The sequence below is a fragment of the Narcine bancroftii genome, chromosome 7 (assembly GCF_036971445.1).
Source record: "Narcine bancroftii isolate sNarBan1 chromosome 7, sNarBan1.hap1, whole genome shotgun sequence".
In the NCBI taxonomy this organism is placed as follows: domain Eukaryota; kingdom Metazoa; phylum Chordata; class Chondrichthyes; order Torpediniformes; family Narcinidae; genus Narcine; species Narcine bancroftii.
The window spans coordinates 9,212,797-9,239,764 of record NC_091475.1 but is presented as its reverse complement, the minus strand read 5'-3'; the positions used below and the strand labels follow the sequence as shown (position 1 = coordinate 9,239,764).

The following is a 26,968-nucleotide window of genomic DNA, read 5'->3' as shown; positions in this document are numbered from 1 at the left end:
AAATCTTCAAAATGTACCAAATATCAGCATTCAAACCCATGAGCACAAAGGTAGAAAATTCTTATTCCAATATTTTAAAATACATTTTAAAATAAAGGCTTTGCTATTAACTATTAATAGACAATAAAAGTAATACCAACTAAAATTATTTAATTAGATACATCACATTAGGTAATCTTGTTATAATTTTCAGAGATAGCAAAAAGTTATTCCATGAATATATAAAAAATTCACAAAGCCAGGAAATTCACTGCATGGTCCAGCTATACTATCAATACTCGGGCAGCCAATTCCTTTCAAGAAACCACGTTGACTTCTGCACAGTAGTGGCCAACGAAGTTAATCTTAAACAGGGAGGAGCTTGTTGCAGAGACCAGGAAAAAAAGGCAAGTACAGATTCAGCATTGCAAAAAGGGAGAAACATGAATCTGGGAGATTGTGATCAGTAAACAGGATTTAACATTTCAAAACACATTTTAGAAGCAGTGAGGAGAATCACCAGCTTGTGAAATGCAAATCTATCATTCATTTGAAGTACTAGCTGAATTACTTCAGCTATTCAACTGAAGTTGGGAGGTCAAATATAAGAAAAAGACCCCTTTTCAGCCACATTTTAGGGGTTTTATGATATATCCTGCGTATAAGTTGACCCCAATATTCTGGCTGCCTGAGGTGCCCCGTTGACTAGCAAATAAGTCGACCCACAAAGCTTGAAATGAGCCATTGAGTATACGTCAACCCCCCCCCCCCCCCAAAGATTGCGCGGATTGATCTGCTGGGTGTTGGCTGGAGGTGATTGCTATCACGGAGGGTCCATCGACACAACGCAAATATGAAGCGAGCTTTAGGTTGAAAGTGATAGAAAAGGCCAAGAAAACCAATGACTGCGCTTCTGCGAGATAATTTGATGTGCATTAGAAGTTGGTAAGAGATTGGAGGAATAAAGAAGGGACTAAGAAAAATACCAAAAAGGCAATGTTCTTTGAGAAAAGAAATCACTCGTTGGCCGGAGTTGGAAAATCACGTTGCAGAATGGGTATGTGAACAGAGGCAAGATTGCTACATAGTCACCTGAAGTAAAATAAGGATATTTCACTGCATGTCACACCCAGACCTCAGTGATGATCTTGAGGCTACAGTCAGCTGGTGCATCGTTTCATGAACAGGAAAAATCTGATATTACACCAAAAATTGCATAGAAAGTACCAAAAGATTTTGATTATAGGTTTTCACCAGTTTATTGTATGGAACCAGCAGAAACACCAGTTTGCATTGACAAATATCGGAAACATGGACGAAACCCCCATGAATTTCAACAAGATAGGTAATAGAACAGTGGAATGGAAAGGTGTTAAAATGGTGCAAACCAGAGGTACAGGCCATGAAAGGACCAGGTTTACCGTGGTGTTGTCGTGCATGGCCGACGGGACAAGGTTAAGACCCATGGTAATCTTCAAACGTAAAATTAAACCGAAAATGAAATTCGCTGCAGGTATTTTTGTATATTTTCATGAGAAAGGATGGATGAAAATGGTATAAAACTATGAAAGGACAATGTGTGGAACAGGCGGGCAGGCGATTTACACAACAGAGTTTGCTGGTCTGGGATATATTTTGTAGCCACTTAACTGAGAAAACTAAAAGTAGATTAGCACCGTATAATACTTACATGGAGGTTATCCCGGGTGGTTTGACATCTATATTGTAACCTCTCGATGTCTGCTTGAACAAGCCATTCAAAGACCACGTGCACGAGGAATAAAAGGATTCAGAAAAGTAGTTTACAAAAGGTGGGGCAATTGTGCTCCATCACTTATTGTGCTGCTCAACTTCATGCTCAAGGCATGGGACAAAGTTAAAGCAGAGACTGTAATAAAATCATTTAAAAAGTGCGGCATCTCTTGTGCAATTGATGGCACCGAAGATGATTTATTGTTGGACACTGACGATGAAGCTGGAACCACCTCATCAGATACAGACTGAGACCCATAGGATGACTGTTTAAACAGTGAGAGTGTGGATGTCACCATCTTTGGTTCAGGCAATGACAGCAAGAGTGATTTTGAAGGGTTCTAAATGTGTTGTTGTTTTCAATAAAAATCTGTCACCGTTGGTTTTTCCAAGGGTCAACTCATGGCAGATCAGCGTGGATTGGATTTTGAGCTGAATTTAAGGACTCAAAAGTACGTCCAGCATGTAAATCGACCCCCATTTTTTGAGGTTTTTTGGGTTTCATGACTCAAACGCCAAAATATACAGTATTTAGTATAATTTGGCCATCATGATCGATGCAGACAAATAGGCGAAAGAGCCAGAGGTGTTGCACTGTCTATGTTATGCGGATTAGTCCAAAAACACAGAAATTTAACCCAAAGTTATGAGCAATACTTTTTTTTTCCCTTCCAAAGACCTACCTTCTCAGTATTCACATGAACATCAACAATTCCACTCCAGCGGTATAGTGTAGCAATGTGATTCAAAACTCTTGGCGAGAATAAACGAACCTTCTGTGTTTTACTTATACCTTTGTTTTGGACAACCTAAGTGTTGCAAGAAAAAAAACAAAGTAGATTTTATTAACTAAATTGTTTAAGATATCAATTTCTAGATGTTAAAAGCGACAGGATTGTTATGATAAGGTTGTTCAAGGTTACATGAGGATACAGAAAGGATGCAGAGTTGGGCAGAAAAGTGGCAGATGGATTTCAATTCAGATAAGTGTGAGTTGATGCATTTTGGAAGGATGAACCAGAAGGCTGAGCACAGGGTTAATGGTTGGTTCCTTAAGAGTGTGGTTGAACAGAGGGACCTTGCAGTTCAAAACCATACATCCCTCGAGGTGGCTGCACAGGTTGATAGGATAGTTAAGAAGGCCAATGGGATGCTGGGCTTCACTAATAGGGGGATTGAATTCAGGAGTAGAGAGGTCATGTTACAACTCTACAACCCTTTGGTGAGACCACACTTGGAGTATTGTGTTCAGTTCTGGTCACCTCATTACAGGAAGGATGTGAAAGCCGTGGAGAGGGGGCAGAGATTTACTAGGATGCTGCCTGGATTGGAAAACGTCTTAACAGGCAGAGCTGGGATTTTTCACTTTGGAGCGTAGAAGGATGAGAGGAGACTGGATAGAGGTCGACAAGCTTATGAGAGACATAGATAGGGTGGATGGCCAGCATCAATTTTTAAGGGCAGGATCAGCAAACAACAGAGGACATATGTACCAAGGGAGGGAGGTTTAGGGGAGACATCAGGGTTTAAAAAAATATATAGAGTTGTGGGTGCCTGGAATGCCTTGCTGGGGGATGGTGATGAAAGCTGAAACATTGGGGGCATTTAAGAGTCTCTGAGACAGAGCCATGAAAGAAAGGAAAATAGAGGGCTATGAGGTAGGGAGGGTTTAGTGCTTTTTATTTTAAGTAGTAATATATGGTTCAGCACAAAGGGCCTGTACTGTGCTGCATTGCTCTACGTTCTATAAGACACAACCCTGGATCTAAATGCTGTAAATCCAGGGAATACATCATCCCTGTATCTACCCTGTGAAGTCCTGGAAGAGTTTAGTATGCTTCCATGAGATAAACTCTCATTCTAACTGAGACATAGATCCATTTTCCTTAAACTTTCTAAACCCACAATCCTTGTAATCAATCTGACTAATCTTTATCACATTTCCTCTATGGCAAATACACTTTCCCGAAGTTAGAAATATCAAACATAGACTATTTTCCTTTGATTGCAGTAAAAAATCTTCATAATCTTGCACTGATCCCCTTGCAATACAAGCCAATCCACTGGTTGCTTTGCTAACTGGATGCTGCACTTGCATGTGAACTATTTGTGGTTCTTCGACAAGAACCTGCAGATTCCCCTGAAGACCAATATCTTTCAGTCTCTCACAATTTAAAAAATACTGTTTATCTATTTTCACATCATCACTTAGGCTGTCCATATCGCCCAAAACCTCCTTGCATATATAAACCTGGAAATACCATATTTGGGTCCCTCTTTCTAATCTTTGAAACTGATTGAGAATCCAAGAGATCCAACACTGATCACTGCAGGACGCCAATAGTCATCAATGTGGCAATATCCTCTTTCTTCTACCTCAGATATTCAGTTTCTAAAATTAATATTAGAAATTAAAAGCATACAACTACATGTGATTTCCCCTCTGCTGATCTACTCATGAACACTTTGGGTGAGCTGCCACACCAGAACTACGATGAGACTCAAAAATAAGTATAAATTCAAAAGATAATGTAAATACATCATACCATATAACCATTTACAGAGCTTAAACAGGCCATGTTGGCCTTTCGAGTCCGCACCGGTTCACCGATTTTGTGCGCCCTCTTCAGGCAGTGGTCTACCTTTTATGCATTTAGAGTTTCACTAAGTACTCGAGATGGCAGAGGTCGACAGCATCGAGTCCACGCTGCTGAAGATCCAGCTGCGCTGGGTGGGTCACGTCTCCAGAATGGAGGACCATCGCCTTCCCAAGATCGTGTTATATGGCGAGCTCTCCACTGGCCACCGTGACAGAGGTGCACCAAAGAAAAGGTACAAGGACTGCCTAAAGAAATCTCTTGGTGCCTGCCACATTGACCACCGCCAGTGGGCTGATAACGCCTCAAACCGTGCATCTTGGCGCCTCACAGTTTGGCGGGCAGCAACCTCCTTTGAAGAAGACCGCAGAGCCCACCTCACTGACAAAAGGCAAAGGAGGAAAAACCCAACACCCAACCCCAACCAACCATTTTTCCCCTGCAGCCGCTGCAACCGTGTCTGCCTGTCCCGCATCGGACTTGTCAGCCACAAACGAGCCTGCAGCTGACGTGGACTTTTACCCCCTCCATAAATCTTCGTCCGCGAAGCCAAGCCAAAGAAGTATTTATGTTAGTGTTTGCCTTTTGAGCAGCAAAACACATCGTAATCCAAGCTACCCGAATGATACCAAAACAAATTAGGTGCTAACAAGTGATATTAATAACTTTCATCTTGAAATACAATATGTGTGAAAGCTTTCCAACAGTGGGGAATGTGATTTCTAGATAACCATTGGGTGCTTGAGCTGAAAACTAAGTAAATATTTGGTACCTTTGTTTTTAAAGTTGATATAAGTAAATTTATGACCGAAACATGATCTTCTTTTAGTTCAGAAGTACATACATCTGCAATGAAATCTTCAACAAATAAAAACACAAGTTAGGTTAATGTGAATTTTAATGAAAGATCAATTCATTCCAAAAACTTTTTTCATTATCATCAATATTTGCAACTTTCTTGTTATTCCTCAAAAGCTTCAGACTCCACACTCTATCACTTGCTCTTTAATCACACTGACTATTACTTGCTATCTCCTTTATCTTCCTTCTTAAAAGCTCAAAGATTCATCACAGCTTAGCCTTTTTTTCTTAAAAACCTCGCCTGGTTTTCACACCACCTTTTTTCAACCCTTGGCTGTCTCTTCATCTTCCCTAATCAATGGAGTTCGTCAGTTTTCACCACGGTTTCTCATCAAGAAAAACATGCAAAGTACAAAGAAATAAACTTGGCACTGTTATTAATATAGGCAATTATTTAAAACAACAAAAAAAAGACCAGGAATCAAATTCTGTTTGAATTACAAGACTGAAATTACCTTTTAACTCCAGGACATGGCTAATAGTGGTATTGTCCCCGGTGATTAGAAACGAAACGACAAACTTGATGTATGCCATGCGAACATCAGGCCTCCCCTACAGCAAGCAAGTAGATTTTAGATTACTGAAATTATCCTGAGGAGTAACACTTCAATAGAATTTCAAAATCTTTGAGAATCTTCATAATAATGAAAATTGTTAGTGATTTAACGGTTTCTGATTGAAAGCTCAAGACATATCTACATACCGCATGAATGACAAAGAAAGCTATTTAGTAATGAAAGCATGCGTACCCAGAGCTTCCACTTCACAAGCCGGTTACAAATGTTATCAATATTATGCTCTGGAACATACCCTGAATTAGAATTTTCAGTATTAGAAGCACCAAACTCTTGAAAATTACCATACATTTCAGTGGATATGGCAACTTTCAGATAGACGAATCCCCAATTTCAGTCTGAATTTCATGGTTTTAGCTCATACCAGTATCACACACGTGTTGACTGAGCTGGTGGGTGTGGCCAGAGTTTGTTGGTCTGGGATATGTTTTACAGTCATTTAACTGATAACACTAAAACGCAAAACAATACTGAGATTGCTGTTATACCAGGTTGTTTGACTTCTCTATTGTAACCACTTGAACAAGCCATTTAAAGATCATGCGCGTGAAGAATCCTTCACAAATGGTGGGGCAATGCGTGCTGCATCATTTGATGTGCTGTGTGATTTTGTGATCAAAGCATGGGATAAAGTGAAAGTAGAGACTGTAATAAACTCTTTCTAAAAGTGCAGTATCTTCAGCGCAATGGATGGTATGGAGGAGGATTCATTGTGGAACACGGACGACGAAGCCGACTCACCAGATTCAGACCGGGACCCATACAATGAGAGTGTAAACAGTGAGACTCTGGATGTACTTGCCAAGTTCTTTGCCTCAGACGACGACGCGAATTATTTTAAAATGCTTATTACAGTCTCTACTATCACTTTATCCCATGCTTTGATCACAAAATCAGACAACAAAAAAAAATCACTGATATAAACATTATACATAATTAACAAATATCCTTTTTTAATAATGTACTCAGAAGTACAGCTGGGAACAGACTGACATTACTCAATTTTCCTTGGTATATACTGGCCTGTTTGAACATGAGTAAAATACTATGGTCACACTACATATACCCAAATAATTTGTAAATGTCATATATTGAAAGTATAAAAATGTGAGATATTAAACAGAAAAGATATAGAATTACAAGGCATTATTTACACTTAGGAATATAGAGAATGACAACAGTATATTCAAATATAGGTGAAATGGCCTGTTACCATGATGTATGTCTAAATTAAAAGGTTGGCCACCCCTGCCCTAAAATATTAGCATACTCCACTCTGATCTTGATATTCTCTGTGCTTGGCTGTAACGGACTCCTGTGTGCCTGTGTAGGAGTTGCGCCCAACTTCAATGTTTACTTGTGCCTCAGGCCAACTGCAGTACTTCTACTGCCTGCAGACTAACCAATGACAAAGATCTATAACATTCAGCAAAAATCTATTCATCCACTGACAAAGCACAAGGTAATTACATTGAAATCGTGAATGTTATTTAATTTACTACATCGATTGCACGCATCAACCCAATCCCTTACTATAGGAGCAGAATTTGTGTGGATCAAACGAAATATTTATATATCAAAGATATCCAAATTAAGGTACGTCTTGGGATGGGGACCATGTTTAAAATATTATATCAGTGTGAAACCACCAAATACCATGCCAAAAACTGAAGACCTAATGTGTAGAGCATTTATTGTTCTCTGGGATGACCTTGCAATAACAAGCCAAAAGACTGGGATAAATTGATCAATGTTACTCCAAAAAGATACATGGAATCATTAGTACAAAAATCAGAGTTTGCAAGGATAAGTTAAACCTTTGCAATTCCAAACACTTACTGTTCTATCTCTCTTTTTCAATAGGCCCGGGAGAAGATTGTTGTTGAAATCAAAATGGCTAAAGAAATCTTGTGCAGCTTCTGGCCCTTGGCTTACCATTGCAGACAATAAGCCAAGGCATATTCGGCAAAATCTGCATGAGTAATCAAAATAAATAGAACTCAAAATATTTATTTTATGGACGGTCATTGTTGTCAGTAAAATTATCACATTCTACTTCTCAAAGTAACTCTCTCTTACCAAAACTTAGAGTGGAAAATGTTTGTTCATTAATGACTTGGATGTAAAAAACTTTGCGGACACAAAGATTGCTGGAGTTCTGGAGTGAAAGGGCTTTCCAAGAAAGCAGGAGCATTTAGATCTGCGACAGATATGGGCAAGAGAAAAGGTAGATGGAGTTTAACATGGGCCAGTGTGAGGAGTGGCATATAATACAAGGTCAAATCTACAATTCGCGCAGAACTCTTAAAAGCTTTGATGTGCACAGGGATTTGGGCTTTCAGGTAAATATCTCCTCTAAAGTGGCTTCATAAGTGGATAAGTTGGTAAAGAAGGCATAGGGTGTGCTTGTCTTTATCAGCCAATGTATTGGGTATAAAAGTAAGGAAGTCATGATGCTGCAGTATAAAACCTCTGTTACGTCATTGGGCGTATTATGTGAATTTCTGATCACCCCATAACTGTACAGTTATTGAGTCATCGGAAAGGGGATAGAAGAGAGTTACCAAGATACTGCAGGACTAGAAGTAATGAGGAGAAAATGGATAAACTTGGGTGGCTTTCTCTGGTTCGCTGGAGGCTGAGGGATACCCGAGAGAGGCTTATAAAACTATGAGAGGCATAGATAGGGTAAAGAGTGAAAATCTTTCCCAGGATGAACATATCAAACACTAGAGGATACAGATTCACGATTAGAGGGAAAAAAAGTTTAAAGGAGATGTGTATGGGTTTTTTTTAAATATACAGAGTGTTGGGGTGCCTGAAACAGACCGTCAGGGGCATCAGTGGAAACAGGCATGAGAGTAGCATCAATGTGATCAACCAGGATCATTGTCTGAAGGCATGTAAAATCATTGGGGACCCCTTCCACCCTGCACACAGCATCTTTCAGCTGCTCTCATTGGGAAAGGGATACAGGAGGATCAGAGCCAGCACCACCAGGCTGAGGAACAGCTTCTTCCCACGGGCAGTGAGAATGCTGAACGACCAAAGGAACTCTTCATACTAACCATCCGAGACATTGATATTCCTGAACCAATATTTACTTTTTTATTTGTATATATGAAATATTTGTCCTATATACACATTGTTTATCTGAAAGAATGTTATTTCTTGTGGCATGTGTGTTTTTGCACCGAGGACCAGAGAATGCTGTTTCGTCGGAATGTACTTGAACAATCAGATGACAATAAACTTTACTTGAAATTTAAGTCATCTGCTTTCAGATAGATACTTAAATATGCAGGGAATAGAGGGATAAGCCACCATACTCAAGCAGCAAAATGTTAGTTTAATTTGGGCATCACGTTCATCAGACGCCACGGGCTGAGAGTGCAGTCATGTTTTATGTGCTCTGCACGGTTATTCATTCTGCAGTTTCTCCAAAGTTCTGCTTCCTGGAATGGTGGGGGGGGGGGGGGGAACAGCAGTGCAAAAATATTAGTTTAGATTTTATTTAGGTTGTTGGGATGTTAGAAATGTGTAACCAGATTAACTAGCAAAATATGCATCATGTTTTCCCAACTCCTTAGCCATTTTGAAGTGTTTTATTGATCTGCATTTATTTGAATTTCTAACCCAAGCAGCATTTATACACAAAATTCTACAATGCTCAAAGTGACATCAACAGATTACAATAGCCTCAAGAGGTACATCAATTGTGCCACATCTGACACGTGGATGGTCATAAAAATGCCCACCTTCCCTTGCTAGTTCCAACAGTTTGCATTAATTTGTACCTAATACGTTAATCTGCCCTGGTTTTTCAGATGCTAATGTATAATGCAGCATTACTATACATGGGCCATTACACCTACGGGATCTCATCCAAATGGCTTCCCAACTATCCTGTTTCAGATGACACAACACTTATTAAAATTCTGCCTTTTCTATCACTTTTTTTGATTTTCGGCAGGTAAGTATTTCTAACTTTTTTTTTAAATGAAGATTTAAATCACTTTACAAGATTGCAAGTCCATCTCTATTTTACAGATTTGTTTATCCAAATACACACACACACACACAAGTATTTACCCATGGATTTTATTTAAAAAATCATTAGTTTAGTACCGGCGCACTTGAACAAAATTCACTCCTGGATTTGTGTTCATAACAAATTAAAAATTCACTGCAGTATTAAGGGAGTACTCAATCGTGTGGCTGTCATTGCTCAGATCAGATGCCAAACAAATGCCACAAGACACATCCTATAAGTACTTCAGAGAAATATCCATATTTTGTGGTTACATTCAATGCAATTAAATGGCATGATTAATACTTGTGAAGAGCTTCAGAGGAAAAGCTTTACATCATTTTTTTTCAAAATAATAATCCATAAATATATTGAATTACAGAGAAAAGTCTAACATAATTAATGCTCTCTACAATTTGTAACTTGCTACTTTGTGAACCACAATGTTTGCTCATTACCTCAAATCCCATACCAGCTCATTGATGGATAGTTAAAACCTTACTAACCTGAGACTTGCCGAGTAAAGTGCTGAATTTATTAACTTCACGTAAGAATGCAGCAACTTTGTCACTATGTTCATCCCCACTGCACTATAGTGTGAGAGATCACTGGCAGTCCGCAGCAAAATGGCTTCCAGGGCTTGGAAAATTAAAATCATCTGAAGGACAAGGGTAAAGACTGATTATATTTAAAGAACAGCTTTTTTAAATAACCAGATTGCCTCACAGAACTGCTTGTCGCAAAGAGGATGAACTACATTTTCACGTAATGCAGAAATCATTGGATCCACTAAGCGATTAAGTTAGCAAACCGCTTTAAACATTGGAAAATTAAACTGCCCTTTTAAAAAAACAAATGATTGGCAAGGTTTTGCACATTTTCAATGGCAAGCCAGAAGGAACAGATGTAAAACAATCATTTTTTCGTATTTAAAATACAAGATGTGATGGAATGGGGGGTTCATTACATTTTTCAAAAAAGTTATCTTGGACTGAAACCATTTGATCGATGAAGGTTTTGAACAATTTTCTGCTTCTACTATTTTTATATTCTCCAGCATTTGGTCAACATTTAAACTTTACAGCACATTTTCTTTTTCACTCAGGAAGTAAATTTTCTTTATAAAAACCCAAACTGTGGTGCCAGCAAAAAGATGCATTTTAACATGATCATTTCCCATCAGTCCGACGGCAATTAAATACAAGAATCTAAATATTTATATCGAGTATGACTTGTGTGAAATATTTGATTGATTTTTTTTTTTATTTTGAACTTAACGTTGAGTGCAAATTTGAAGACCAAATTCACCCAAGCTTTTCTACCACAAAAAGATTTAAAAAAAAATAAATTTGTCCTTTTAAATTGGATGCAGGAACAACACTTGGCTAAATGCACAAATTTAAAAGCCCCTCTGCTGCTGGACTCATTATTTGACTGACAGCTGGTAATCTGAGGAGACGGGCTAGCCACTAAATGCTATTTGTTTACATTGATGACCCCCATTCATTTAGTAAATGTAGGTAATACTTTGTTATTTTACTTTAGAGTGCTGATAAGTAGTATTCTCTTTTATTTTATTCAAGCCTTAACAATAAAATTTACCTCATTTTCTGGTCGTTTTTCTCCATCAAGCAGTTTAAAAATATCTGCACATTCTACTGAAATCTTTATGTACCCCTCCACAACATCATGCAGATCTGAGCAGGGTAATTGTTTAGCTATGGAAACAAAGGTAGCTAAACCTGAAAGAGACACAAAAAGAGTTTTAACGCGACAGATGTTTACAATTATTACATGAACAGTGTTCATATAAAAGAGAAAATTTGGAGGTTAGGTATATAATTTTTTTTTAAAATAAGCAAATGAATCTTTTCTTAATGAATATTAAGAATGGCCATGCTTTAGGTATTGGCTTCTTGGTTTTTTATATAGTTGAAAGAGTAAATAACTTTAAGTTGATGTGACAGCCATCTCTACTTTCTTGGAAGCCTAAGGAAGTTGAGCATGCTCCTCTCAACACCCTCTACAGGTGCACCATCAAAGCCCTACATATTGGTTCCTGGATTTGGACCCTTAGTACCAAATGTACTTATATGTTTGAATTCCAAAATTAACATAAAATACACTGCATGTCTGAAATGCTACCATTTCTCATTGCTATGAATTCAAATAGTACAACTCTTCCCAGATAAAACTACTGTACCATATTCCTACACCCAATTTCTCCACTTTCCCATCAACTTCCCAGAGATTCCGCCACTGACCTACGCACTCATCATACATGGCTTCTCCGCACCCCCCCCCCCCCCCATCTCAAACAAGGAAGGAAACCAGGATACAGAGATAACTCATGTAGAAGATGCAGATGCCTCACAGATAGCAAAGATTCAAGATTTCTTTATGGTCATGTAATAGTATGGGGCAGATGGCCAATTCCTGATCCTATTTCTTACGTTCCTGGAATGTCTCCAATGGGTATTGACCAAAGCTGTTCAGAAATACCACCAGACCCAGATTATGCAACGCATAATGAGTTTCTCAACTTTAGATTAAGGTTCACGGTTAGGGTAGAGAGTGTTTCACCCTCACTTCAAACCCACCCAAACCAGGCTTATGCAGTGCTCGTATTCAAAAATTCCTTTATTGTCATATCATGTAATATTACACAAATTTGACTTCTGCTGGCCGCAAGGCAGAGTTGCAATATTCACCTGGCCACCTCATAGTAAGAGAAAGAAATGCAAAGGAGAGTGCTCATGGATTCACCACCAGCACTCCTGCAGCTGCAACCCAAGCTCCAGATCTCTGATGTGATCAGGAAGCCTTCAGCACCCGAGGTCCTTGGGGAGCCCTGCTTTTCCTCTTGAATGCCAGCTCCGATATCTGGTTTCCATGAGCCAGTCTCCACAGCCTCCTAGCCCTTGCAGCTCTCCTGACTGTAAATAGCCTGCAGCCTGGGTGGGTCCCCGAAGCCCCTCGCTGGTTTGCTGCCAAGGTCATCATCCTTAAAAGTCATCTCCTCAATGGTGGTGATGGGGGGGTATTCTTCTTGTTTTGCGTGCCCTGCACTGTTCGGCTGCTCCTCAGAGTCTACAGCCCCAGCATAGGCACAAATTCCACAGTTGCAGGATTTTACTTAAAATGTTGTTGGTTCCTTGAACAGGCCATTTGGAGCCCATACAGAGCCACTGGAATTAGGACGAGTGATTGAACACTACAGAGGAGTGCTGAATCTTTGTTCTCCTGGGTTGGCACCAGCGACAGAGTTGCCATTATAGCAGCACCACCATTCAGATTGAAATTGATTCACTCAAGCTGTAAAGTAACAGCTCCACCAGTTGATCAACCCAACATAAACAATATACATCCTTATCTATCAATCTTCCAAGAATGATAGTAACTGCCCCATAACCAGTCAGACTTCTTTACTTAGTTCTTTTGTTTCATAATTTGAACACTTTATTACACTAACTATTTTCCTTGATGCTTTTCTCTTTTTAAGTTACTGTCCCAAGTACAGATGGAGTTACTTTTAAAGTTTGAAAATTCAGTTCCCCATCTCTCTGAATAACTGAGGTCCACCTGCAATTTGCCATTAGTGCAGTTGGGAAATGGGCATTTTTCACTGAAAATATACAAAAAACCCCTCAAATTATCAATCTTTTGCTTCCTCTGCAATGCAAGAGGCCTTAATAAATGACTTCTGTGAAGATTTTTAAAATGCTATCTGTGCTCTAGAGGAAGATAACTTGACAGTTTCCACATTCTCCAACACATTTTTGTTTTATGATGTAGACTTAGTTATCATTCATTCCTAAATGCCTCAACAAAGTGTCTCCCTGAAGCATCAACCAGTATTATGTACGGAACAACTGGATCAAGGATTTTAATCCAAAATAATAGAAGGAACGTGAAAATTTAAATAAAGTATGACTTGGAATATGCAGACTTATCTGACATAATTGGAAAAAACATTTCATTTTTTTTAAAAAGCTTTTTGGAAGTTAGTGTTGGAATCTAGGGGTTAAAACAGTATGAAATAAATGATAAATTAATAAGTGTATATTTACTGCATGGAATCTAGGGGTTAAAACAGTAAGAAATAAATGATTAATCAATAAGTTCATTTGTACTGCATGAGTCAGGGAAAGAGGAATGTGGCTAAGTGGCTGTCACAGCATGGAGCAAAGTTGGCTGAACAAAATTGGCTGCTCCCAAGATACAGGGAGAGGATATGCATAAAACGATTTAGGAGGAATGCTCAACTGAAGGAGGTGGGAAGTAGCACAGGAGACACAGGCCAGATCAGAACAAAGAATGGCCCACAAGAATCAAAGGGAATGGAAAACCAGTCTAGGAGGAAGATTAAGGCACGAGGAGGTGTTAAAGAGAACAGCAGAAATTGGCCAGACAGGGACCAAATGGTGATTAGAAATATCTGGGGATGAATTAATTTCAGATCTAAACAACAGGATAGTCTGGCCTGGAGGATTAACATGGGAATGCTACACCCCAGAAATCTGCAAAACAGGAGATGACTTGTGATAACCCTTATGCAAAAAGATCTAGCAGGGAAAACAACTTTTGTTCTGTGTGATAAGATTGACCTATATAAACTGTGCCAACTGGACAATAGGGGTCAGTCTCGGGGAGTAGCTCACTGGCAGGTGACCTATGAACTAACAGACTGACCCAGAGCTCTGTTAAGTTTTATTCTTGTGCTGTGCTGTGCTGTGTAATAAACTGACTGTTGAACCGAATACCTTCTCCTATCACTTCATTCAAAGAACACGCTGGACTCAGACTACACATAGACTAAAATTAAGAGTAAGTTAAAGCCAGAGTCCGACAATTTGGTGACCCCGACGTGATGAAGATGGAGAAGTGACGGAAGAAAAAGATACGAAACACCGGTCGATTGTGGTGTGGTGATAACAACAAATGGCCATTCAACAAAGGGAGGTAAGCAGACGCCTGTTTAAACAAAGTTCTGCTATTGGCAACAATAAAATTGTGTGTTGTCACTACTCTGCAAAAGACCTAGTTAAAGACAAGAATAAAACAGAAAGGAGGTTGGAATCCCTCTATGGAGGTTGAGGTCCCTCTAGGAAAAGGAGGTTGGAATCCCTCTACGGAGGTTGAGGTCCCTCTAGGAAAAGGAGGTTGGAATCCCTCTACGGAGGTTGAGGTCCCTCTAGGAAAAGGAGGTTGGAATCCCTCTACGGAGGTTGAGGTCCCTCTAGGAAAAGGAGGTTGGAATCCCTCTACGGAGGTTGAGGTCCCTCGAAGAAAAGGAGGTTGGAATCCCTCTACGGAGGTTGAGGTCCCTCTAGGAAAAGGTTGGAATCCCTCTAAGGAGGTTGAGGTCCGGTTGGAATCCCTCTAAGGAGGTTGAGGTCCCTCTAGGAAAAGGAGGTTGGAATCCCTCTACGGAGGTTGAGGTCCCTCTAGGAAAAGGTTGGAATCCCTCTAAGGAGGTTGAGGTCCGGTTGGAATCCCTCTAAGGAGGTTGAGGTCCCTCTAGGAAAAGGAGGTTGGAATCCCTCTACGGAGGTTGAGGTCCCTCTAGGAAAAGGTTGGAATCCCTCTAAGGAGGTTGAGGTCCGGTTGGAATCCCTCTAAGGAGGTTGAGGTCCCTCTAGTAGAACGGGGTTGGAGCCCCTTGTAGCAATCTCGAGAGGTAGATTTAGACACTTGGCCAAGTAGTATAAGGTGTATTGTGTTATAGTTATTTGTTTCTATAGTGTGTAATAAGTATTTGTTTAAGAATCGTGTACCATAGTAGTGTATAATAAGTATTTGTTTAAGAATCGTGTACCATAGTAGTGTATAATAAGTATTTGCTTAAGAATCGTGTACCATAGTAGTGTATAATAAGTATTTGTTTAAGAATCGTGTACCATAATAGTAATAAGTATCTGTATAAGGTGTTCGGCATTTAACTGTTTTTTCATGCACGCTGGTATTGTTGCTGTGTATATCACTGTGTTACTCACGATGTTTTAAGTACTTCTGAAAAAGGGGTAGCAGAGGTTACAGATTGTACTGTTTTACAGGGTAGAGAGGGCATAGAGGCAAGGTATTTAGAATACGGATCGGGGAAACACAGTGGGGATAGGCAGTCACACAGTGAGGCACCTGTGTACACAGACTAACCGCAAAACAAACAATGTACATTTCACACAAAGGGGGAAACTAACAAGCTAACCGCAAAACAAACAATAGACACTTCACACAACCACGAGACACATAATCCCCCAGCTGGCTCTCTCTCTGATCATCCCTGAAGGGGAACACCTGTTTTCAGGGAGCTGCTGGTCATCTAGTGGTTATACAACGTGGGAAGGGACGAAGTAGATTGCAGGGTGTCAGAATCACGAAGTCTAAAGGGTTAAAGATCAGAACGGAGATGGAAGGAGTAAATAGGGATGTAGGGCAAGAGCTCGGGGGAGACAGAGGGGTTCCCCTATCTGTAAACCGACAGTGGGAGAAAACAAGGGATCAATTACTGGGAGGAGTACCGAAGGGAGAGGAGGTACAGGCTATGGCACGATACGAACAGATATGGAGAGAGCTGCAGAATCAGGGGAAGGTGCCACAAGGATTTGAAAAAATCCGACTGGTACGGTACTGAGGAGAAGCAGAGAGGGAAGCAGCCAAGGAGGTGCAGGAACATGAGGCAAAAGGACAAGGATCTGATGTGTAAAGTGGCTGGATCAGCCAGTTGAAGGGGGAGTGTGCATGTCCCTTTAAGTGCACTGTGGCACTTGAAATTGAGGCTTCAGGCTCTTGTCTTGCAGTTAGAGGTATGGAGCCCTATCAACACATTTAATACATTTCTTCTACACATTCAGCAGTCAAGGTCCGTGAGTTTAAAGATCACCCACCTCTGGAGAATAAAGATACCTCTGGGGATTCCTATAAGTTTAATCATTCATTTCTCTGGTGCATTTTCCTCTGGAGTGAAATTAATGCCTCAGCACAATTTCTCTGTATTGCCGCTGTTATTTAATTCATGATAACTTTCCCCCATTCATCAGGTTTATATTTAAATCCGGTAGTGCGGAAGTTACATTGTAAATAATCACGGAGGTAAACCCTGCGCAACTGGATTCAGCTTAATGGAGAAATAAACCTGCGAACGGGTCTATGGTGCTGTGTGAGTACTGCAATAGGTGGAATATGATTTAAATTGGTGGCATCGTTCAGAACAATTGGGTGCATAAGAATAATAATATCATTAAGAACTCACAGATCTTGTACCAGATGCTATTCAGTACATCTTGACTTAAGGACTGGAGAAATTGGCATGTTAGAATGAGATTGGCATGGCACCAATATTTCTTGATTCAATAATGACTCCACAAGCTCCAGGATTCATGCAGCAGAACTTTTAAGTGGAATATTATAGAAACTAGCCTGTACTTAAATTATTGTGTGTGCAATCTTCATAAGAACATCTTTTAACTTTTTTTGGTGCCTGTTTTACAGACTGTTTTAAATAAGGCCAGCTCCTGTGAGCTGTGGCACAAGGCATTTTACTTAAGGCAGAACTAAAGGTTGAATATGTTTCAAGTTCTCTTGCAGGGGCTCTTGTGCTGCAATGTCTGTTATGTACTCAATCTAACAAATTGGAGGGTTGTGCCCCATACAGACAAGCAGCTCCAACTGCATTTTAATAAGGTCTAACATATTCAAAACCCATGCAAATATGGTTTGTGTTTCATTTTACAATTTTTACACTAACACAAAGGAAAGTCAGATTGTTACAAAGTGCCGTAATTTAACATTTTTTTGTTTCTTTAATGGTTTATTCAGTTATTGTTGTATGTTACTTGTCTTTTGATTATTCAGTTCTTATTGTATTTTGTTGCAGTTTTCAATGAGCTTTACATTTATTGTGCTTTATTCAGTTCTTATTGTATTTTAATGCTGTTTTTAATGAGCTTTACATGTATTGTTCATTGTTGTTTACTAATTTCTTTGGAATATTGTTCGTTAATGTTTTAAGCCCCCCTGGAATAGGGGCAGCAGAGGTTGCAATTCAGCTCCTTTAGAATGTAGACAGGGCATAGATTTAATGTATAGTCATAATGGGATATAAGGGATCCCAATACGGACCAGGGGAATTAAACAGCTTTAGTGGAGTACATCTAATTTGTATCTTAGCCTACACAGGTATTAAAGACAGGAGTTTTGAAGCGATAGCACAAAGGACATGGTGGGACAAAGACAGACAGAATGGTAGTCAGGATTGTACATGTAACAGAGAGAGAGAGAGTTAATACATATGCTAATGTACACAGACAGGCTGCAACTCACAAGTTCAATGATACATATGCTAATGTTAGCAGACAAGCTGCAACACACAGTTACCTTTTCCATAAAGGAGGATGAGGAGATCTCGACTTTTTTGAGTCAGTGTAGGGAGAGTTGGACTGATAAGGCAGGAGTACACCCAGCCACAGATCCCTTGCAGACTACACTCTTTAGGGCTGCAGTAACGAGTGGACTGCCAGCTGTAGTTAGGGAGGCATTAGAGAATAACCCTGATATTCCTGGCTGCTCGAGTGAGCAATGGGAAAAACATTTGACCCATCACATGAAACGTTACAGGGCTAAGCAAAAGGAGGACAAACATACTATGGAGTCGGCACAAGTGCAACTCCTTAAGCTTCAATTGGCAGAGGCTAGGCAAAAGGCAAACGAGGTAAAAAAGATTTCCTCAAAGGGTGCGAACCAGATGATTCAGCAGCCAACGCAGCCACCACAAGGGAATAATATGAGTTGGCACCCGGCCCCATATTGGGCACCGGATCCCACCTATGTGGCCAGAATGGGAGGTCCAATGGGGGGATTCCGAGTAAGAGGGAGAGTTCGGAGTGCTCCACGAATGCAGCCAGCCGTATGTTTTGTATGCGGTCAGCCAGGACACTGGAAGAGAGACTGCCCCCTGGCTTGGGATCCTCGGGACACTGGGGGAAGGGGATATGGACCACCACAAAATGAGCATTGGGTCCAGTCCCAGAGATCGTCAGTGCCACCCCCGGTACATCAGGCACCCCATGCGGCTTTAGCTCCAAAGAGACAATTCCCTTTGCTGACAGAGGAGGAGCAATATTGCCCACAGTGACGGAGCCCGAGCACCCACGAGCAGGCTAGGTTGGCAGACCCTTTCCTGCAGATTAAAGTTATGGACATGGAAGTATCCTTTTTAGTGGATACGGGAGCCAGATTTTCAACACTCACTGGCACTGAATTTCAAGATAAAACATCATCCTCTAGCGTCCAGCTGATAGGGTTCTCGGGTACACCAGAAAATCTGCCGTTTTCTACACCACTAGTCACTTCTGTGGCAGGACAGACTTTTACACATCAGTACATTTTGTCAGCCAGGTGCCCTACCAATCTCTTGGGCAGAGACCTGTTGGTCAAGTGCGGAGCATCGATCCTTTGTGGACCCAGCGGAATAGAGGTCACCTTTCCAAATGAATATTCTATGAACTGTTCATTAACGACACTGCATTCCGGTTCTCAGATGTTGTTGGCGGCAGCTGGAGGATCCGCGTCTGAGGGACAATGGGCTGACATTTACTGGGGGCTGCTGCAACCTGAGGACCCACAGAAGGGAGGGCTGCTAAAGCTTTATAATCAATGGAAGCCGTGGACCCAGACGTTACACCCGTATACCCCTCCCTCGGACCCTCCCCATATGACCCTCTTTTACGATAGGGATGGGGATGAAATGTATCAGCATGCCTTTTATGAAGAGGTAGAGGGCAGGCAATGGGAAATTAATTCGGACTACATAGTGATAGGAAAGGAGGGAGTGGCCGCTGTGGTGGCACTGACATCTGAGCAGCTGCAATGGTATGAGATGGCAGGGGAGGCCATTCCTCATGTCACCCTTGCAATTGGCACTACTCATCAGGCAAAAGATTTGGGACCGATGTGTCGGAACTTGAAGTCCCTAAGGGACTGGTCTGACACCCAAATACCGACAGTGCAGTTCTCCTCATCTGGCCAGGTATACAGAATTTTGTCTCCAACACATGATCAAGTCCTCCTTGAGCATAGACAGATTGAACGCTTTCATGGTAGAGAGAAGATGCTAGACTCTCTCCCTGAGAACCTGTGGTCAGTGGGATCAGCAGATGTGGGTGTTTGTCAGCAGGTTGATTCCATGACCTTCGAACTGTCAGATTACACCCCTATTTGGCAGATGCAGTATCCCCACAAACCTGAAGCTGAGGAAGGTTTGGCAAAGACCATTGATGGCCTTATGTATTCAGGGGTGTTGGAACATTCGCGTTCTAGTTGGAATACACCCTTTTTACCGGTTCCTAAACAGGACACGGGCAAATACCGGATGGCCCATGACTTAAGGCGCATCAATGGTATTGTGAGTACACCCACAGTTCCAGTACCTAACCCATATACTGCCATGACTGCTTTAACCCCCAACCACAAGTGGTTCTCGTGCATAGATTTAGCGAATGCTTTCTTCTGCTTGCCGCTGGCAGAACCATTAAGAGATGTGTTTTCGTTCACGTATAGAGGTAGAAAGTTGCGGTATACTAGGCTTCCACAGGGCTTTATTTTATCTCCAGGGATTTTCAATCAGGTGTTGAAAGAACAGCTGTGGGGGCTAGCACTGCCAGGTGGGGTAGTTCTGATCCAGTATGTAGATGACATCCTATTAGCAGCACCTGATCAGGCTTCCTGTTTGGAGGCCACCTGCCTCCTGCTAGTGCAGCTGTTTAAGGCAGGCTTTAAAGTCTCTCGCTCAAAGCTGCAATGCTGCAGGCAGGTGGTCACCTTTTTAGGGAGAATGGTCTCAGCGAAAGGCACAGGGATTTCCCCTACACATCAAACAGCGATACTACATCATACAAAACCAAAGACAGTTAAAGAGATGCTTTCGTTTTTGGGTTTGTCAGGTTATAGTAGGCAGTTTATCCCATCGTATGGTGAATTGACACATCCACTGCGAACTTTGGTGAATGAGCAGGGGATGAGGAATCTGGGAGCTACACTTGATTGGACTCCACAGGCTGAGATGAGTTTTATTCTATTGAAGCAAGCTCTTACAACAGCTATAGATTTGGCGATTCCAAATTATAACTACCTTTCTTTTTGGATGTTTCTGAAAAAGCACACACAATTGATGGTGTTCTTTTTCAGAAAAAAGGGGGTGGAAGATGTGTGCTCATGTATGGGAGTATCACACTAGACCCAACGGAAGACAGACACCCACCATGTACAAGACATGCAGCAGGAGTAGCAAAGATTCTACAAAAGGTGGCACACATAGTAATGGGACATGGCCTGACAGTATTAACAACACATAGTATTGTAGCATTTGTGAGCTCCACAGCATTTACAATGACTTCGTTAAGGCAGACGAGACTAGAAAAGATCCTGAATGCTCCAAATGTTACGTTTACCCATGAAGGCATTAACATGGCAGAAAATAGTGGAGAGGATGAACCAAACAATAAAAAGTAAGATCGGGAAAGTACAGGCACGGACCAAACTAAATTGGGTGGATGCGTTGCCCCTGGCATTAATGTCAGTAAGGAGTTCGGTAAGTTCTGTGACAGGATTTACTCCATATGAACTACAAACAGGGCACCAGGTTCCAGGACCGGGAGCCGGAATTCAGACAACGAAGAATGAGGTAAGCTCAATGGGATGCAAGCTTTATTATGAAAAACTAACGGCTCTGGTGTCAGATTTTTCACAACAGGTCACAAGTCCCATCAGAGAAGGGGAAACACCGATACCTTCAGTCGCGGAGTGGGTTCTGCTAAAGGTCATCAAAAGAAAGTGGTCGGAGCCCAGGTGGACAGGACCCTACAGAGTGGTGGAGAGGACGTCCCACGCGGTTCGACTACAAGGAAAAGGCGAGACGTGGTATCATTGGAGTCAGTGTGCAGCAACGGACCCACCGACACGGACACTGGAACAGATTCGAACGGAGGTGACTGAGAACCTGTGAAGCAACCACGGACTAAGAACACTTAAAGTCCTTTTTAAAGAGACTATTGGACTACAGTGACTGTGTATCAGTGGTTGACGGCATAATCAAGTTATTGGCATCAAAACAACGAAAGAAGCTGGGATGAATACTATGTGGGGACTATGGGTACTGGTATTCCGAGCCCTTGAAGGGGCTGGGGTAGAAAACCACTGTACAAAGTGTGTGCACTCGGCCTGGGGGTCGCACAACGAAAAAGAACAGTACTTTACTGATTGGACTAATTTTCCTGAACACTGTGTGGGGGCTCACACAGGACGTAAGTGTGTGCATAATGGACAAGTGTATGAGGTTAAATTCAATAAGGGCTCTTTACTATCTAATAAATTAACTGGTGATTGGTCTCATTTTCATGAGACCAAAAGGGGGACTGTTGGAATCTAGGGGTTAAAACAGTATGAAATAAATGATAAATTAATAAGTGTATATTTACTGCATGGAATCTAGGGGTTAAAACAGTAAGAAATAAATGATTAATCAATAAGTTCATTTGTACTGCATGAGTCAGGGAAAGAGGAATGTGGCTAAGTGGCTGTCACAGCATGGAGCAAAGTTGGCTGAACAAAATTGGCTGCTCCCAAGATACAGGGAGAGGATATGCATAAAACGATTTAGGAGGAATGCTCAACTGAAGGAGGTGGGAAGTAGCACAGGAGACACAGGCCAGATCAGAACAAAGAATGGCCCACAAGAATCAAAGGGAATGGAAAACCAGTCTAGGAGGAAGATTAAGGCACGAGGAGGTGTTAAAGAGAACAGCAGAAATTGGCCAGACAGGGACCAAATGGTGATTAGAAATATCTGGGGATGAATTAATTTCAGATCTAAACAACAGGATAGTCTGGCCTGGAGGATTAACATGGGAATGCTACACCCCAGAAATCTGCAAAACAGGAGATGACTTGTGATAACCCTTATGCAAAAAGATCTAGCAGGGAAAACAACTTTTGTTCTGTGTGATAAGATTGACCTATATAAACTGTGCCAACTGGACAATAGGGGTCAGTCTCGGGGAGTAGCTCACTGGCAGGTGACCTATGAACTAACAGACTGACCCAGAGCTCTGTTAAGTTTTATTCTTGTGCTGTGCTGTGCTGTGTAATAAACTGACTGTTGAACCGAATACCTTCTCCTATCACTTCATTCAAAGAACACGCTGGACTCAGACTACACATAGACTAAAATTAAGAGTAAGTTAAAGCCAGAGTCCGACATTAGCCCATATTCAACCAACTAAATCAGTGGTTCTCAACCTTTTGCTTTCCATTCACATATCACTTTAAATAATCCCTATGCCATCAGTGCTCTCTGATTAGCGAGGGATTGCTTAAGGTGGTACGTGAGTGGGAAGGGAAGGTTGAGAATCACTGCTCTAGACCCAAATGTTAACGAAATATTTTGCTTGAGAAAAATTGTCATTGGCTCATTTCTTTTGGAGTTCTGAAACCGTGAACGCAACGAGTCAATCGGGGACCATTTAAACAGTAGTTCTCAACCTTTCTCCTTCCACTCACAGACCACTTTATTCCCTATGCCATAGGTGCTCTGTGATTAGTAAGGGTGGTCTGTGGGTGGAAAGAGTTTGAAAACCACTGATCCAAAAAAAAGTAACACCGAGAGTACTGCTAAAGTAAGACCGTCTCCTCCTGTTAATTATTCTCTTTCGCAGAAAGATGGAAGGATTTACTATGTGAAGATGAGGAAATGTTCAGGGGCGGAGAGTAACTGCCCTCATTCCCCCAGGGCCAAGTTGGCCACGCTTTGACCACCTATATGGCCTGGCAGCCTCATTCAGGAGATGCCTGCTTCAAACCATCTACAGCAGGGGTGTCAAATTCAAATTCACGGAGGGCCAAAATTAAAAACTTGGACTAAGTCGAGGGCCGAACTAAATATTTATTGAAAATTTTCAACAACATCTGCATGTTTTCTCTTCTTTCAACATATGTAATGTTAAACTTTTTCTTATTAAAATAAATGTTTACTAATAGTTTTGGATAAACTTTCATTGTCACTGGTCCATTTCCTTTAGCTTCTGAAACCGTGCACATGACGAGTCAATGAGGGATGATTAAAGCAGTGGTCTTCAAACTTTTTCTTTCCACCCACAGACCACCTTAAGCAATCCCTTACTAATCACAGAGCACCAATGGCACAGGGACGCGAGTGGAAAGAAAAAGGTTGAGAACTGTTGTATTGTGGTAACTCCACATCTGATTAGGTTAATTGTTAGGCAAGTGGTCAGAGAAGGACCCCCCCCCCCCAACCCCAAGAAAGACTTAAATCACAAGAACAAAATAAGCTTCCGTCTCACTGCTCCCAATCTTACACACAGTCCTGATGTGGAATGTGGGGTCGCAGCTCCACGTTCACCCGAGTTCAGGTGCTGTCTGTGTGGAGTTTGTATGCTCTCCCCTTGTCTTGGACCAACAGGTTGGTCGCCTGACGAAGGCACCCGAACCCCCCTGTTGAAACGCCGGCGTCCGGGGCGGTGGAGGAATTGGCTGAGAAGAGCGCGTTGCTCCCACCCCCCTCCCATGGTTGGAGAGGGATTAAACTGCGATCTCTCGGCGCTGGGCTCGTCTCCAACAAAAGGAGTGGGAGGCAGGGTCCGCCACGCACGGAGCGAGGGGGAAGGCATCGCCAACGAGACTTTCAGTCCGGCGTCGCCGCTGAAGCGCAGACCCAGCGAGGATGGTCCCCAACTCCAGCCGCGTCTGTGTGTCTGGGAGCCGGGCGGACTGAGTGCGGCGCTCCGATCCCCGGGATTCGGGACTCTGAGATCCCTCCACACCTCCGGCGTCTTCATTTTCACCTTCAGTGTGCATGCGCTATACTGGCGCGGCGGCCAGCGGGCCAACTCTAATATATATTTAATATGATCTTACGGGCCAAATATAATTATTTGGCCTGCGGGCCAGAGTTTGACATGTGTGATCTACAGCTTCCAGGGTAGATTTTAATGGTTAAAATCAGCAACTTTTAGGGGGGGGAAGGGAGGGAGAGGGAGAGAGGGAGAGAGGGGGAGGGAGGGAGGGAGGGAGGGGGAGGGAGAGGGGGAGGGGGAGGGGTGGAGGGAGGGGGAGTGTGAGGGGGAGGGGGAGAGGGGGAGGGGGAGAGGGGGAGGGAGGGGGGAGAGTGGGGGGAGGGGAGGGTGGGGGAGAGTGGGGGGAGGGGAGGGGGGATGGGGAGGGGGAGGGGGAGGGGGAGGGGGGAGGGAGGGGAAAGAAATCAAACCAACTCAAAGCCGACGGGGCTGAATGCAGCCTCACCTTGCTCCACGCTCTCCGAGCTCTTCAGCTGGCTTTTAAACCGAGCCCCGGTGAACTCCGCAGCCGCAGACCTGGCTACTTTACTCGCTGTCGTATCGTTTGAGACACCGCCGCACTTTCGCTTCTCCGCCATGCTGCTTTAATCCTCGGCGAAAACGTTGCAACCAGCGCTGGCAGCCTCACTCCCTGCCCTCAGCGGTCCGGCCCCGCTTCCGTTCCGCCGGTGGAGGGGGAACCTCACTCCCTGCCCTCAGCGGTCCGGCCCTACTTCCGTTCCGCCGGTGGGGGGGGAACCTCGCTCCCTGCCCTCAGCGGTCCCCGGAACAATCGAGCCCCCGCTTCCGTTCCGCCGGGGAAGTTCCCATTCCTGGAGCTCGATGTGGAAGACGGGGTTCACCAGGACTGAAAATAAACATTTGTAGTGCATATTAAAAACACAATACTGGAGAAACGCAGCAGATCAAACAATAAAGCAACGATAAAGAGACATAACCATCCTTTAGGGATTGAGCCCTTCCTCAAGATCTTTGCCATATAAAGTACACTGCTTCACTCAGGGGTTCTCAATCTTTTTCTTTCCACTCACCTACCACTTTAAGTATTCCTTATGCCCTAGGTGCTCTGTGATTAGTAAGGGATTGCTTAAGGTGGTGTATGGTTGGAAAGGAAAAGACTTAATCATACCTAATCGACTCGTTATGTGCACGGTTTCATTATTTCAAAGGAAATGAGCCAATGACAAGTTTTCTCAAGCAAAATATTTCAGTAACAATTTAGGTGAGTGGAAAGAAAAAGGTTGAGAACCACTGGTTTAACCTGCTGAGTTTATCAAGCATTGTGCTTTTACTTTGTGAGAGATGAGTAAAACTAATATGAAAATATGAGAGATGAAGAAAGCTAGTATGGCTATGCTGACGTGGACATTTACCCCCTCCATAAATCTTCGTCCGCGAAGCCAAGCCAAAGAATGAATAGGATAAGGGAAGATAATAGAATGTAGGAAGTAAAGTTAGTCTGAATAAGATAAGGGTCTTCTCGCCCTGAGACAGAGTCAGCAAGTTCCGCATATGTAATTAGTAAGCCTTAGACAGAATTAGCAAGTTCTGCATATAAGAGTTAGTAAGCCCTGAGGGTTGGGAAGGTGTGAATAAGGACAAAGGCAGGTTTGTCAATAAGGACAATGACATGGTGGGACACCGACAGGATACCCTCTGGTCCTCCAAGTTCACAGAAACAGCACGTAGGCAGACAGGATTGTCTAATGCCAAACTTACCCAGGAGGCAGAAGAATGTTAAGGGGGGGGGGGGGTAGGGGGAGGAGGGTACCTCTACACTGAAATGAACTGTATAAAAGTTGGGTGAGCCCCAGTGTATGCGTGTGTATTCCCAGGGTAAGGGGAAGCACCCAACTTTGCATTGTTGTATAATAAATGTTCCTTGTTCTCAATTTTTGTCTCGAGCAATTTCTGTGAAGGTCCTTCTGTTTCTCACAACTTCAATGTGCAGACTTTCGAGTTTTGCTTCCATTTGTAGTGCATGTTTCGATTTGCACAATTTATAAAGTTGCCACCGACTCCCGTTAGAAAATTACACCTTACTTCAGCCCTGGAATCCTATTCATTTTACATTAAAAAAAAATCTCATTTACTCTTACACTGACGGTTGATTTGACAAAACCTTATTGAAATGTGCAACAAAAAGGGGAAAAGTTTTGGGCTGAACGGTTGTCAGTCAGCCAGCCACGTCATGGAAAGCCATGGTTTTTCAACAGTTGCTCCGTCTGTGACACGCTTTGTCGATTTAAATGTCAAATCAGATGTTTCATCACCGAAACAAGCTGTGCCCGCAGGAAACACTGGAAA

General features: G+C 42.3%; 1 protein-coding gene across 2 annotated transcripts in view; it reads right to left on the bottom strand.

Moving 5' to 3' along the window:
* The window catches only part of urb1 (URB1 ribosome biogenesis homolog), a 101,928-nt gene extending 76,500 nt beyond the window's left edge, over positions 1-25,428 (bottom strand). For both annotated transcript variants that reach the window (XM_069888752.1, XM_069888753.1), the window contains exons 1-7: positions 25,107-25,428; positions 11,397-11,536; positions 10,301-10,452; positions 7,604-7,736; positions 5,645-5,741; positions 5,101-5,186; positions 2,415-2,540 (exon numbers count right to left, since the gene is read on the bottom strand). In XM_069888752.1, the coding sequence (XP_069744853.1) occupies positions 2,415-2,540; positions 5,101-5,186; positions 5,645-5,741; positions 7,604-7,736; positions 10,301-10,452; positions 11,397-11,536; positions 25,107-25,239 (867 nt within the window). In that variant the 5' untranslated portion in view covers positions 25,240-25,428. The remainder of the gene's footprint in view (positions 1-2,414; positions 2,541-5,100; positions 5,187-5,644; positions 5,742-7,603; positions 7,737-10,300; positions 10,453-11,396; positions 11,537-25,106) is intronic.
* Between the last annotated feature and the right edge of the window lie 1,540 nt (positions 25,429-26,968).